This window comes from Acipenser ruthenus, chromosome 56, assembly GCF_902713425.1.
Source record: "Acipenser ruthenus chromosome 56, fAciRut3.2 maternal haplotype, whole genome shotgun sequence".
Lineage (NCBI taxonomy): Eukaryota > Metazoa > Chordata > Actinopteri > Acipenseriformes > Acipenseridae > Acipenser > Acipenser ruthenus.
Window position 1 is genome coordinate 4,630,505 of NC_081244.1, and position 13,738 is coordinate 4,644,242.

At 40.1% G+C, this 13,738-nt stretch overlaps 2 protein-coding genes and 3 non-coding genes across 11 annotated transcripts; 2 read left to right on the forward strand and 3 right to left on the reverse strand.

The window, feature by feature from the left end:
- The first annotated feature begins 475 nt into the window (after positions 1-475).
- Positions 476-4,846, forward strand: LOC117404368 (NACHT, LRR and PYD domains-containing protein 6-like). 6 transcript variants are annotated; one of them, XM_059017338.1, is made up of 3 exons: positions 476-583; positions 1,479-1,755; positions 3,837-4,846. In XM_059017338.1, exons 1-3 carry the CDS (start codon positions 578-580, stop codon positions 4,136-4,138), a joined length of 585 nt encoding a protein of 194 aa, XP_058873321.1. In that variant the 5' UTR covers positions 476-577; the 3' UTR covers positions 4,139-4,846. The 6 variants fall into 6 exon arrangements, with proteins under 6 accessions (XP_058873321.1, XP_058873320.1, XP_058873323.1 ...); XM_059017337.1 differs by having other exon boundaries at positions 487-583; positions 1,476-1,755; XM_059017340.1 differs by lacking the exon at positions 476-583 and adding an exon at positions 596-894.
- Positions 4,847-5,570: 724 nt separating this feature from the next.
- ccdc115 (coiled-coil domain containing 115) lies at positions 5,571-11,611 on the reverse strand. 2 transcript variants are annotated; one of them, XM_034007072.3, is made up of 6 exons: positions 11,418-11,611; positions 10,975-11,173; positions 9,582-9,685; positions 8,219-8,319; positions 7,901-8,098; positions 5,571-6,178 (listed from the first exon to the last, which is right to left on the reverse strand). In XM_034007072.3, exons 2-6 carry the CDS (start codon positions 11,089-11,091, stop codon positions 6,063-6,065), a joined length of 636 nt encoding a protein of 211 aa, XP_033862963.3. In that variant the 5' UTR covers positions 11,092-11,173; positions 11,418-11,611; the 3' UTR covers positions 5,571-6,062. The 2 variants fall into 2 exon arrangements, with proteins under 2 accessions (XP_033862963.3, XP_033862964.3); XM_034007073.3 differs by having other exon boundaries at positions 10,975-11,185.
- Positions 11,612-11,986: 375 nt separating this feature from the next.
- trnae-uuc (transfer RNA glutamic acid (anticodon UUC)) lies at positions 11,987-12,058 on the reverse strand. Its single transcript has one exon. It is a non-coding gene; the product is annotated as a tRNA-Glu (tRNA).
- A 285-nt stretch (positions 12,059-12,343) lies between these two features.
- trnah-gug (transfer RNA histidin (anticodon GUG)) lies at positions 12,344-12,415 on the forward strand. Its single transcript has one exon. It is a non-coding gene; the product is annotated as a tRNA-His (tRNA).
- A 424-nt stretch (positions 12,416-12,839) lies between these two features.
- On the reverse strand, positions 12,840-12,911 carry trnae-uuc (transfer RNA glutamic acid (anticodon UUC)). The gene has a single exon. It is a non-coding gene; the product is annotated as a tRNA-Glu (tRNA).
- Between the last annotated feature and the right edge of the window lie 827 nt (positions 12,912-13,738).

Consider the following 13,738-nt stretch of genomic DNA (forward strand, 5'->3'; position numbering starts at 1 on the left):
GTATTCCTACGACTCAGACGACAGTTTATACATAAAACGTGAAATGTTTGCGAGCAAGACATTTTAAATACGTTAAATAAATCTATATTCAGTTATTATGAAGTAACTTTGATTTTGGATTTTAAAAAGACGCTTTTTTGTGTGTGACTCTTGAGAGTTTTGTGGATGACAAATGACAAATTTATTTTGAAAGGGATTACAGTACTCATGACGCGACGTAAAGAGTATAAATATAATATTAACGTTTGACGTTGTTCGTCTTGTAAGTGTGCAAGTTTGTTGCAGATGAGACACACAGGCTCACCGCTGCTTCCAGTGAAAGCAAACTCTTCCGTTTAAAGTGTCATAATTTCGTTAATTACTCGTGGAAGGGTTTGCTCAATGCCGCGATTTGGCTACCTCTGGCGTAGCCTATATCCACATTATTGAAAAGAAATGTAGTCCTGGGTTTTGAGTCTGGGCAAAAAGACTACATTACCCAGAACTCCACTCGGTCAGCATGGCAGCGCGTCATGCCTCTGACCTGTATTGCATGTATTGAGGGTGGTATTAAGACCCGAGCAACAGATCTCAGTTCATGCTTGTGAGTAGCCAATGTGATTTTATAAACGTCCTATGTTTTATTTCGCTGTTGTAAGCGGCTTTACCCGTCTGATTGTCAGCTAGGGCTGGAGACGGAGTTTAGTTAGCGCTCCTAATTGAAGCTAGGATATGTGTTTGTTTATCACGTGTTCGCTGTGTGTAAATAAATATACAAGCGCCTATACACGTTTTGCTGAACTGTTGTCTGAAAACGTATTTATCTGCATTAGAAGACGGTGTTTAAGGTCCCAAAACAGTGAATAACGACCCGGCGTTGTTTCACAACAGGAGCTTGTGTAGTTTACTGCAGCGGTGAGCGGTTCATCTCGGTTCATTTCCTTTTATTAAATTAAACACCGAAACCGATTTCGAACTATTAATAAACTGCACGATTTCGATCGATTAATAATATGCTATAAAACGACACGACTTCGTGGTCACGCATCATAAAAGTTGCTTCCGCATTCCAGTCACCTCCGGTTCCACGAAACGGGTGCGTTGCTCAATTCATGCACCGGTGTAAAGCGGATTCACCAAACCCTTGTTAAATTCAACAGGAGCTGCTCTACGAACTGTTGTTAAATCCCCCGGTGAAGCAGCTCCCACTGTGGAAGTTTGTCAAATTGAGATTATATCAGTGTCACTGTAGATTCAGAGACGCCACATCTTTGGAAAATGGGTATGGAGTTGTGTATTTGTAATAAATAAAGACATTGATAAACAGTATTACATTTGCCAACTTATCCAGAGTAGCTGACTGAGCTGGTGACATACAAGAATTGGATATGAGAGAACTACTGTTAAAAAAATAAAGTTTTAGTACTGATTTGGGTACTTAGTTGTCTTTCTAGACCTGTGCCACAACTCTGTTTCAATGTGTTAATTTGTTTTAGCAGGCGACAGCAATGGCATCTTACTGTGGAGATATCTTGATAAAACACCTGGAAGGTTTAAGAAATACAGAGTTTAAGAGATTCCGTTCAAAGCTGAAGAGCTACGAGGGGGGAAATTTGCAGATTCCACACGGCCGCCTGGAGAGAGCCGGCGTGGACGAGACGGTGGAGCTGTTGATTCAGTGTTTTGTGAACCAGGCTGTGCCGGTGGCTGTCGAGGTGCTGAAGAGATGCAATGTCAATAACGTGGCTCAGGAACTGCACTCCGAATGGGAGAAAGGTAAAAGAAAATGCAAGACTTCAACACCAGTTGTGAGTCGTCCTTATTGGCAATAAAATCAATAACTCGGTCATCAAATTCCAAGTATGATAATGTTATTGTTTTTAACCCGTGGGTAATTTATTAAAATCAGTAAATTCATAAATAAATTACCAGATCTTATATTATTATTTATTTCTTAGCAGACACCCTTATCCAGGGCGACTTACAATTGTTATCACATTATTTCACATTATATCACATTATTTTTACATACAATTCCCCATTTATACAGTTGGGTTTTTACTGGAGCAATCTAGGTAAAGTACTTTGCCAGTGTCCCCCACCTGGGATTGAACCCACATCCCTCCGGTCAAGAGTCCAGAGCCCTAACCACTACTCCACACTGCTGCCTTATGATTAATAAAGGGGGACAGCACTTTTTAGACCTAATTTATGGACCTTGATTTTCAGTCAGTAGCTTCTGTTTCATATTCTTGTCTGCTTGTGGGTTTACCCAAGTCAAGCAACATTATCCCTGTCCTGTATTAATTCTATACTACAGCACTCCTTTATATCTATCGCAACATCAAATCTATCGGTGGTTATCTAAGATTGAAATTCAGATAACCCTCCACCAGCTCGAGGTAAATACGACCCAGGGGTACGCGCTGTGGCTGCCTGATCAATATCATGGTGATCGATTTCACTTTTTCGATTTCACTTAATCTATTTTTCTTTTTCATCCCTCGATCATTCATCCTTGACCACGACACGCTTGAGTGACTGTGACTGAAGCATATGCACTTAATCACCTAATCAGTGAGACAGCTGATTGGACGCTGGATACGGAGCGATTCCAGCTGTTGAATTGCAAGCTTGAATAAAAACAATAAAGAAAAAACAACAACATGCCACGTCTGTCCAGAGAGCAGCGCCTTCGTGCGATCGGCATGTTGGAGGCTGGACTAGGGCAGCGTGCTGTGGCTCGCCGTCTTGGGTGCTCACAGTCAGCGATTTCAAACCTGGCGAGACGGTATAACCAGACACACTCTGTCAATGACAGAGCCACCAACTGGGAGACCAAGAGTCACAACACCTGCTGATGCTGTGGTCGCGCTGTGTTGCTGTGAGAGCAATGAATGAGTCCATTGACAAAATTGCTTACCAGTTAGTATAAATACAAATTAACCTTCAGTATGATTTTTGAATCCCTTCAGTTATTTTATTTTTTCAATCTCATAATTGACCTTAGCACTCTGAACTCCCAAATATTACTATATACGTGCTAGATTTTCGTTCACAGTAATTCAAGATCAATTTAGCATAAGATTTACTGCTTACAATCCTAAGTCTTAAACATTTCAGTCTTTTATCACGCTATAAATAACTAACTTCTTGTGTTAAACTATTGAATGTTGCAAGACTTTAAATTATGATACTAAAGCATGGTAACTTCTATTGAAACCACATGCATTTTACATTTTAATTGCATTGGGGTCTGCGCTGATAGAACCATAGCAATAACTGGAAAGCATTCTGGTGGTGTGCAGAAAATAAAAGCCATTGCACCTTACGCTATTTGGACACATTGCTTTTGACACTGAGAGACGCTTGCTGCGAAAGATATTGAGCCCGGTCTCGCAGTGTTCTGAACACAGCAGTAACACTCGTTACTGGCTGACCAATCTGATGAACAGTAGCGACGACACTGTTAAGAGAGCTAGTGTGTTGTGTGGTGGGGTTGGTTTGTTTTTTCTACACCTCAAAATGGCAAAAAACAAATAAAAATACACAGATGTTGCATTATAATAATATCTATCGTTGCAGTTCACTTTTTGTCATTCAATTTACAGTACAGCAAAGCTTCTTTTTATTTTATTTTATTGTACATGTTATGTATAGAGTTTTCCAATCACTTGCAAACTATAATTCTCTCATGTCAGACAAAAAGGTATGGGATCCGGAGCGAATCCACCACAAATTAACCGTTTTTAACTTGTGTGCCTGTTTCTTTTTACATGGTCTAGAGCAACAGTATGTATCTCCAAGTCAGACGACATTATCCCTGTCCTGTATTTATTCTATACCATTTGTTACAGAATGCAAAAAAAGAAAATGTGAACCGATCACATCTGAAGAGGATGAAGTGAAGTCCATCAAATTGGAACCACATCTTTACGCGCGTCCCACGAAGCCGGCACCCAGAGTCTCCAGCGAAACCGGCCCCTCTGAGGCGTGTGGTCTGGATTCACCGATCCCAGAAGACAGCGAGCAGGATGAGACTGCGCTCTTCATGATGAGTCTACAGGCGAGGCTTAAACGACTGCCTCCCGTGAAGCGCTCCATTGCTATGATTGACATTCAGACGATCCTCCACCAGCACGAGTTCAACTCATCCTAGGGGACTCCTTGTGGCTGCCTGACCAAGTACTGGAATGAATACTCAGTGTTTTACTACTACACAACTATCGCTGTAAAACCAGATTTAATATGTCGTGTGTTTGGGATTCCTTTATTGTTAAGTTGTGATGTTTGCTCAGGCTGTGCCAAATGATGTGTTACAGAAGAAACCCACTCTACTGTTAAAATACTGTTAAACGTTTTAACTGTAAACGTTTGCCATGTTTATGTAAGGGATGATATCACAGGATAAGATGTACAGGGTTTTTTTCAATTCATTAAAAAGGTAAACTGTAAATATGACCAATTTCATTTATAGTCTTCCCCTGATGTTTAGAATATTCAGAAAGAGCAGAACTTCAGGATTTTTAACACAGATAGTGAGATCTTCAGTTCTAAACACCCTGTACTCTACCAGTGGTGTGCAAACTTTTTATAGCAGACCCCTTCTCTTAGCATACATTTTGTTGCACTCCCCCACCCCCATATATTAATGTTACGACTTAACTTGATATTTTAACAGGTGTTGTGTGTAGTGTTTTTTATTTTTCAGATTTAATGCAACATGTATTTAACTAGATTTAACCACAAAGTCCAGATTTAGCTAAATACTTAAAAGTTACACATTCTTAAGTTTTGAGAATCAGTACTTCAGATATAATTTATAAATGTTAAAAACATGTATCACAAATTTAAAATAATTTTTTTTTTTTTTTTTTTTAAAACACTTGGTGATTCAACATTTACCTAACCGATAAATCTGAAAAAATACATCTGTTTTCAGAGAAATATTTATTTTGCCAGCTAAATCGGAAGCCAACATGCAAATGAGCCCCGGCCCATTGACGCGTTTGATTGCACACCGAGAGCGAATCCCGTCGTTCCTTTTCAATTCGAAGATGCCCGCCAGTGCTACGTTTGGGGTATGCCTGAGGATTTCATATCAAAGCTGCCGACAGACTGCCGTCTCCCCGAAGTGACTTTATTACCTTGATGAGGCGGGACAGAGGACGTCACTCTGCAGATCACTCTCACAGATAGGTAAGCTGAGTATAACTCTAACCTTTTTCCGGTTGTGATTGACTCTTTCAGAGCTCCTTCTACAGGATTTTCAGGAGTTCCCTTGTAGTTAATTGCTGGAATCAGAAACAGCAACTGCAGCACAATAATTATTATTATTATTGTGTTATATTGTATTTGTGTTTCATGATTTATTATATAGAACGAGCGAGGTGCCATCCTTCAGGGTTTTGTTTCTGGCAGAGGCTAGATTAGGCAGCTCATCCTCTGCCAGCACATAATTAAAAACCTTGAGTAGAAGGTGGCCATCTCCCAAATTAAGTGATTCATTTGTTGCTAATCAGGAGATGGTCACCTGCAATAGGGTGGGTGTTCAGAAGTGGAGAACGAAAGCAGAGAGAGTGAGAGAGGTGTAAAATTCAAAATCCCAAGGGTGTTAAGGATGCTTTTTAATAGAGTTCTAAGGTTTGATATTACACAGCTGTATCGGAATTCAATTCCTGTCTTTATCGCTGAGCAGGAGAGCAGTATTACAGAAGGTGGATGCCCCTCATGAAAGAAACAAGAGGCTAGGGAGGTCAGCAGGAATTATGCCTCGTTTCCACTGTCATTCCCCGGGTATAGCTGAGCTGGCCGGTCTTGGCGAGGTGTATTTTAAGACAGCTGACTGTGTAACAGTGTAATTTGGTCAGGTTTGGCTGACCAAGCAAGTAGTTGTGCCACAGTTGTTCACAGCAATTTGTTTCATTAGTGCACGTACTTCCCTAAAGCACAGTTTGGCTCCGTTGGGTGTATCTGAGGTAAAGCAGAGCATTAGTGGTAACACCCTCCAGCTGCACCTCGCCCAGGCTCAGCTCTAACTGGGGACAGGCAGTGGAAGCGAGGTCTCCTTTTTGTTTGGCCCCTTAAGGTTCTCTCCCCTGCAGAAGCTGTTGTTTGCTCTGCAGCTGGGTCCTGAATTCTTCTCTTGTAGCTTCTACCTGGGTCTGAAGAGTTGCGATCTCTGCTGCCAGTTCAATAACTTGAGGAGGAAGAAAAGAGGAGACAGAATCGCTGTAAGGCTGGGCAAATGTTAGTTGCAGGCTTGCAGATCTAGATAATACATAGTTAGAGATGTTGTAACTTTATGAACTATGAACATTTTCTATAAAGGTGATAGCGATAACAGATTTGAAGGGTTAATACTGTTTATTAAGTTACCTGTGATCTACAAAGACCTCTGAAGCCTCTTCTTCAGGTGTATAGCAGAAAAGTGATCAGATATTTTGAGCGATACAGTACTGAAAGTACCCAACACTTTTCAGAGGAAGAGATCTCGGAGGTCTTGAAAGCTATATATCATATAACTAACCTAATAAACATTATCGACAATACATTTGAAGAGCTGTTAGCCACCCAGCTGCTTATCCTGCGATTTCCACGTGGAGTGCATGCGAGTGAAAATTTGTCACTTCCATGGGAATAGCGTGCAGGCGCTTATATGTGCACCTGCAAAAGTTTAACACACGTCTTTTTAACGTGATTCAATGAAAAAATAAGAAAACGGTTTTGTAAAAGTGGATGCAGTTTTGTTTTTTTACTGGCAGATGGTAGCAGTCCCTAAGAAATGTGCTTGACTGACGGGGGTCATCTGTATATCGAGGGCTTAGAACCAGAGGGGCATACGTGACATTTTCATAATTTTACAAGAGAGCAAAAACACGATTTTGATTATTTGTGTTCAATTGCCATTTATCGGTACAGGCACAGCATCAATATAATTTTGAAGAAAATTAAAAAAAGAGTATTTTTGAATTTGAAACTTTGAAAATGTTGCTTGAAAGTTAGATTTTCCATAATAACACACTGAAATGAATACCCATTGCAGATACACGTGTGGTTTTCTTCACTAGTTCGATCCCAGACTTGTTTTTCTTCAATTTAATAACAATTAATAAATCAATATGTATCTTTAAAATATAAATGTTCACATATACAGTCATATTTATTAAAATTATACTTAAAAAACACTACTGTAAAATATAATTTACAAGATTTTCTACAATCGACATGGTCTGGTTCTTATTCTGGAGTGAATTCATTGCTTGAATCCTCCATTTTTCTTCAGCCATTTTGAGTCACCTGCTGTCACTCAGCCATCCCACAATGCAACGCTCCGTGCCAGGTGTGTGTAAGTGTGCTAGTTACTAAGTTTACCTAGATTCTGCAGTTGTGTTTTGATTACTTTCTCACTTTATTCAATGCAGTTTGTGGTTTCAGTTAGGTCCTTTTGGCACTAGATAGCTCTCATCAAGGGCTTTAATTTGATATATAATATGCCATTTTGACAAAAACGTCACTTACTCCCCTGTGGTTCTGAGCCCTCGATACACACAGCTGAGTGAAAAATGGATGTGCTATACACCCAGAATAAAGGGGCAGCTGGGTGGTTAATGTTATGAGCAATTGGAAAAAAAGTCTGTATTTTAGAGCTGCATGAAGCGATTAGACATTATTCAGATCAAGCTCTTCACAATTGTTGTCGATCGGGCTAATTTACCATTCCAACTGAAGAAACAGCTGCTTGGGTTTGTGTGGATCGCTGTTCTCCGCAGAGGCTGAGAAAAGCAGCGATCATCACAAAACCCAAGCAGCTGTTTCACTCCACTATAATGACCCTCAGCTGCTGATTTCTGTGGAGAGCTCAATTCGAACAAACCTGTCTGTGCCGCACGAATATCTTTCAAATCAAAGCTAAGCTTACCTTGCTTGAAGCTGGACTGAGCCTGTTTTAAACTCTGTGGCACCAAAATGCCAAACCACTTCAAGGGGTCCTGAGACGAAGTCTGTCCCTTGACCATCCTGTCTGGCTCAGTCTTCTCTTTGGTGTCAGGCATCTCTTTGGGCTCCAAAGGGTCCTCCTTGTCTGTTTTCTTATTGACTGTCTTTCGCCTTCTTACACCTACAACAGAGGGAAAAAAAAAACTTATGATATACACTCAGAAGGCATTATTTTATAATACAGTATATTAAAGTGCAGTGTTTAGCTGCCTGCTCCACTGTCTCTTATCCGGATCAGTACCTTCCTCCTTTGGGCCGATCTCTTCAACCTCTTTGGAATTCTCCACTGGTTTGGGCTCCGTCCGTTCTGTCCTGAACTGCACCTCCCCTTTCTCTAAAGCACTGCCCCAAACGAGAGGTAAAGAGGGATCTGAATGTGTGAATCCATTGAACGTTACAATATTTAATTTACAAGGTGCCACCAGACCAGATTTGTACAACCTTGGTTTGTGGATACACAGAAACACGCAACATCCATGTCTTTAAACACAAAGGTGTGTGTGTGTGTGTTTTTTTTTTGTTTTTTTTAATATTCAAATGCCAGCAGTGTTAAGATCCATTGAATTCAGTCCACTGTCTTCCGTGGCTACCTCTAAATCGAGCAAGGTGGATCGCAAGAGAAAATGACACTATTTTTTCAGCTTTAAATAAATATTTTGTTGAAATATCTTTTGTTAATGGGCTCCCTATAGCCTGGACGTCGCCGGTTCGAGTCCAGGCTATTCCACAGCCGACCGTGGACAGGAGCTCCCAGGGGGCGGCACACAATTGGCCGAACGCTGCCCGGAGGGAGGGAGGGTTAGGTCAGCCAGGGTGTCCTCGGCTCACCGCGCACCAGCGACCCCTGTGGTCTGGCCGGGCGCCTGCAGGCTTGCCTGTAAGCTGCCCAGAGCTGCATTGTCCTCCGACGCTGTAGCTCTGAGGCGGCTGCACGGTGAGTCTGCAGAGTGTAAAGAAGCGGGCGGCTGACGGCACACGCTTCGGAGGACAGCGTGTGTTCGTCTTCGCCGCTCCCGAGTCAACGCAGGGGTGGCAGCGGTGAGCTGAGCCTAAATACAACTGGCCATTTCAAATTGGGAGAAAAAACGGGGGTAAACTCAATAAGCGACTAGTAAATTTTAAAAAATAGTAATAATAATATATCTATATATATCTTTTGTTAGACCATGATGTGACTTGAAAAAAAACAGTCCAGATTACAATTGATTAAATCTAAATAAAAAAATAGATGAAAAGCTAATATTATATGGATTCTGTTCATATAGAAGGTGTTGTGGTTTCAGCATTTAGATTGCTTTGTCATTGATATTCTGACTGCTGATCTTGAAATGTAATAGGTTTGAAATTATTCTTATCTATCTATTGTAAATACTAAGAGTAACTGGACTTTACTCATAAGCAAATACTTTTACTGTAAGTTTAAACTGCTCTTAGTCGAACTCGCTTTTAAATGTAATTATTTACTGCATTCCTTTGCGTTTATTTGAATTTGATCTTTCTGTCTACTGCTCTTAATCTGTAATGTGATACTTTGTAGTGTGATATTCTATAACAACTCTAAGTCACCCTGGATAAGGGCGTCTGCTAAGAAATTATATCCTTACTTTGTGTGAAGGCGGACCAGTGGCGCCATCTCGTGGCCGTACTGCAGAGAAGACACACACTTGTTCCCCATGGCATAGCGCGCCTTAGACATCGCGAACCAGCCCTGCACAGACAACACGAGAGACGGTTTCTTGTTTTGCCGTTCTTACCGTGTGTTTAAAAATGTTGAAGGACCACTCTTCCGAGTAGGGCCATAAAAATCAACAGCAATTAAATCAACAAGGAACATTATTCAAGTATTTATGCCAGCCTCTTTCATCATGATTCTCCATAATGGCCCATTGAGACAATGATCATTTCTGTGGCTGTGCTGTGTGAATCAGTCATTTATTAGACTTGGGCGGGGAAGCACCAGCCAACCAAGCACCTGCAATATAAGTCTGCTGAGGAACATGCAGCTTTTACAGTAAATATCCCAAAACATACATGTCATTTTCATAACTGCCCATTGGGGTATAATCATATTGACAGTAATGGCTGCGTTTACATCACTCAGGTATTAACTGATCTAGGATATGACAAATCTCCCTTTTAATATACACTGCAATTCAATTCTGCTCTTAAACTGAGGGAAACTGAAGACACTTTTTCAGGGTCAGCGGCTTGAAACCTGGTTCCAGGAGACCTCGTTTGAGGTTGCTGGATCAAAGTCATGTTAAGACTTTACAATGCATTAGTAAGACCTCACCTAGAATATTGTGTTCAGTTCTGGTCACCTCGTTACAAAAAGGATATTGCTGCTCTAGAAAGAGTGCAAAGAAGAGCGACCAGAATTATCCCGGGTTTAAAAGGCATGTCGTATGCAGACAGGCTAAAAGAATTGAATCTATTCAGTCTTGAACAAAGAAGACTACGCTGCGATCTGATTCAAACATTCAAAATCCTAAAAGGTATTGACAATGTCAACCCAGGGGACTTTTTTGACCTGAAAAAAGAAACAAGGACCAGGGGTCTCAAATGGAGATTAGATAAAGGGGCATTCAGAACAGAAAATAGGAGGCACTTTTTTAAACAGAGAATTGTGAGGGTCTTGAACCAACTCCCCAGTAATGTTGTTGAAGCTGACACCCTGGGATCCTTCAAGAAGCTGCTTGATGAGATTCTGGGATCAATAAGCTACTAACAACCAAACGAGCAAGATGGGCTGAATGGGGCCTCCTCTCGTTTGGAAACTTTCTTATGTTCTTAAATCCCCAGTCTCCCTGTCTGGTGTGCCGCGCAGTGACCTGAAACCTAGTCTCCTGAAACCAAGTTTCAAGACACAAAGAGGCTTTGTGTCCATTCAGCTTCAGTTATAAACCAGCACCGAATGATAGGAATAATATATATATATATATATATATATATATTTTTTTTTTTAAACTCAATGTATGTATTTATTTGAACACTTACCGCCTCGATGAGAGAATTGAGCAGGTTTCTTTTCTCCTGAAGATTTTCCATTTGGTCCATGAAACGAAGCAGTAACCCGTCCAGTCGAACCGACACCTCTCCGACTTCAAGACCCATTTTACCGCTTGGACTGATCTCGAACACGGGCCGGGAGACTGGACGAACTGACAGACAGACTGGCGTGCGTTTGCTTGTAAATCTGTAAGTTTTACTAGAAAAATGTTACAATTTTGTACAGAAATACACAGTTTTAAAGAGAATGATTTTCAATAAGTAATTTAATGTGTTTTCGTATTTTCAATAATTAAACATATTAAAAAAACTAGAATATTTCTGTTATGTATCGTCTATATTGAATTTGTTTTAGTAAACAGTTTAATTTTTAAACGCGACCGTAATTTAACCTTGTACACAATACAAATGTTAAATAAACATGTACACACCCGGCTTTCCGTTAACGTTTTTTTTACACTAAACTTTCCAGTCTCCTTATCGTTGCTCTTTCGTGTTCTAAAATCCTAAACGTTTCATTTATAACAATAAAGTTGAAAGGTTTCGCGTCTTATGTCAGTAAAACACGTCCATGTTTGTTTGTAGTTCCTCTTGTGAGTCACGTGACAAAGTTCTGCGCCTGCGCTCCAAATGAACCAATCCGCTCCTCCGCCGAGGAGAAATGACAGCGGGTGAACCCAATGACTAGCCAATAATGTTGTTCTGCGTTTAGACAATAAACCAATCGCTTACGTTCGATTTGTTCCATGGGGCGGTAACCTCATCTGTGTAGCCAAAGCATCCATTTTGTATTTGGGCAAACTGGAGGCCGTTGCCCTTATTTAGAAACCATATTTTAGATGTGTTTGTGGGAAATGAAACACGATATTGCATTTGAACAGCTGTACGGGGAGTGCAGTAGGTTAGGTGGTTATATGGTGTTGCATGTTTTCCACGGGGACTTGATTTCAAAGCAATACAGAGTAAACATAGTATTATTCCTTATGGAAAAAATATAGCATTCCCATACCGGGAGTCGAACCCGGGCCGCCTGGGTGAAAACCAGGAATCCTAACCGCTAGACCATATGGGAAGCGCTGAAGAATAGATTGTATAATCACAACCTGAGCGAATCTATTATTATTATTATTATTATTATTATTATTATTATTATTATTATTATTATTATTATTATTATTATTTAGTTAAAATGTGAACAAAAAATCCACTGCACGTTTGCTAAGATGAAGAAACAAAATCATATGAACTTACTAATTACAATTTGCTTTGATGCGTCATCGTTACGTTTTCATTGTCCGGTCGGCGTGTATGTACGTGAGGCTAAAAAGCGAAGAAGTTTGCAGCTCCTCAGTAGCTCGCCGTGATCGTATAGTGGTTAGTACTTTGCGTTGTGGCCGCAACAACCCCGGTTCGAATCCGGGTCACGGCAGGAGAAATCCTCGCACGGCAGAGGAGCTAATATTTTTTATTTTTATTTTTTTTTATGATTTTACAAACCTAAAGCTAGTTGTTAATTTGTAAACTGTATTACTTTTTATATATTAATTTATCGAAGGAGATTAAAACATTTTTTTTTTAAAAAGATTAGGAAAATGCGTTACACCACTAACACGGATTCTAGGTAAATTAGTTTCTAAACAGTAAAGATTTGAATGTGCTGTTACAAAAAAAAGAGAAGCGCACAACGTAATATATCCAAAAGGACAACGATTAATTATATATTTTAATTACATTTATATATATATATGTGTGTGTGTCTGTGTGTGTGTGCTAATACAAAAAGTGGGCGGATATTTAATATTACTGTATTAAGGAGATCTTATATAATATTTAAATAAACAAAAAAATTGTGATTCCCATACCGGGAGTCGAACCCGGGCCGCCTGGGTGAAAACCAGGAATCCTAACCGCTAGACCATATGGGAAGCTACAAGCATTGACAGAAAATATCCTCTAACTTGCTAGTAGTGACGCCTGGTGGCGAAATCCAGCATAGCAAGACATCGCACAGCCAGCCAGCAGGGTTCATTGCACGGTCACGGCAATTTTCATTGAATCAGTAACTCAAATCAAGCTAACTCAAATGATAAAGCACTTCCTAGAATTGTATTCAGTAGAAAGGTGTTTGAAATAAAACACCAAAATATTTTCATCAGATGAAACATTTACAATTATTGCACCTACAAATAAATAAACAAATTAATACCTATATCTGTACATTTTAACATTAATGTAGTATTTTGTTACACGTGACGACTCCTGTAGTAAAACTCTGATTCTAATATTAATTGGGAGCTAGATGTATTTAATTGCATATAACAATAGCTTTCCTGTATATGGAAACAACGAAATGCAATACATTTCTATATAATGTATCTTATATGCAAGGGACCATAGAAATGCATTATTTATAGAGCAAGTAGTTATTTGTACTGCTATTACCCTTGCTCTTTCGTTATAGTTGTCTGACACTTTAATATATAAGAACTTTGTCAAGTTGGGTCTTAAAGGATCCCAGTGATTCAGCATCAGCAACATGACTAGGTAACCCATTCCATCCCCTCACCACTCTCTGTGTGAAGAAGTGTCTCCTTCAACAACATGACTAGGTAACCCATTCCATCCCCTCACCACTCTCTGTGTGAAGAAGTGTCTCCTTCAGCAACATGACTAGGTAACCCATTCCATCCCCTCACCACTCTCTGTGTGAAGAAGAGTCTCCTTCAACAACATGACTAGGTAACCCATTCCA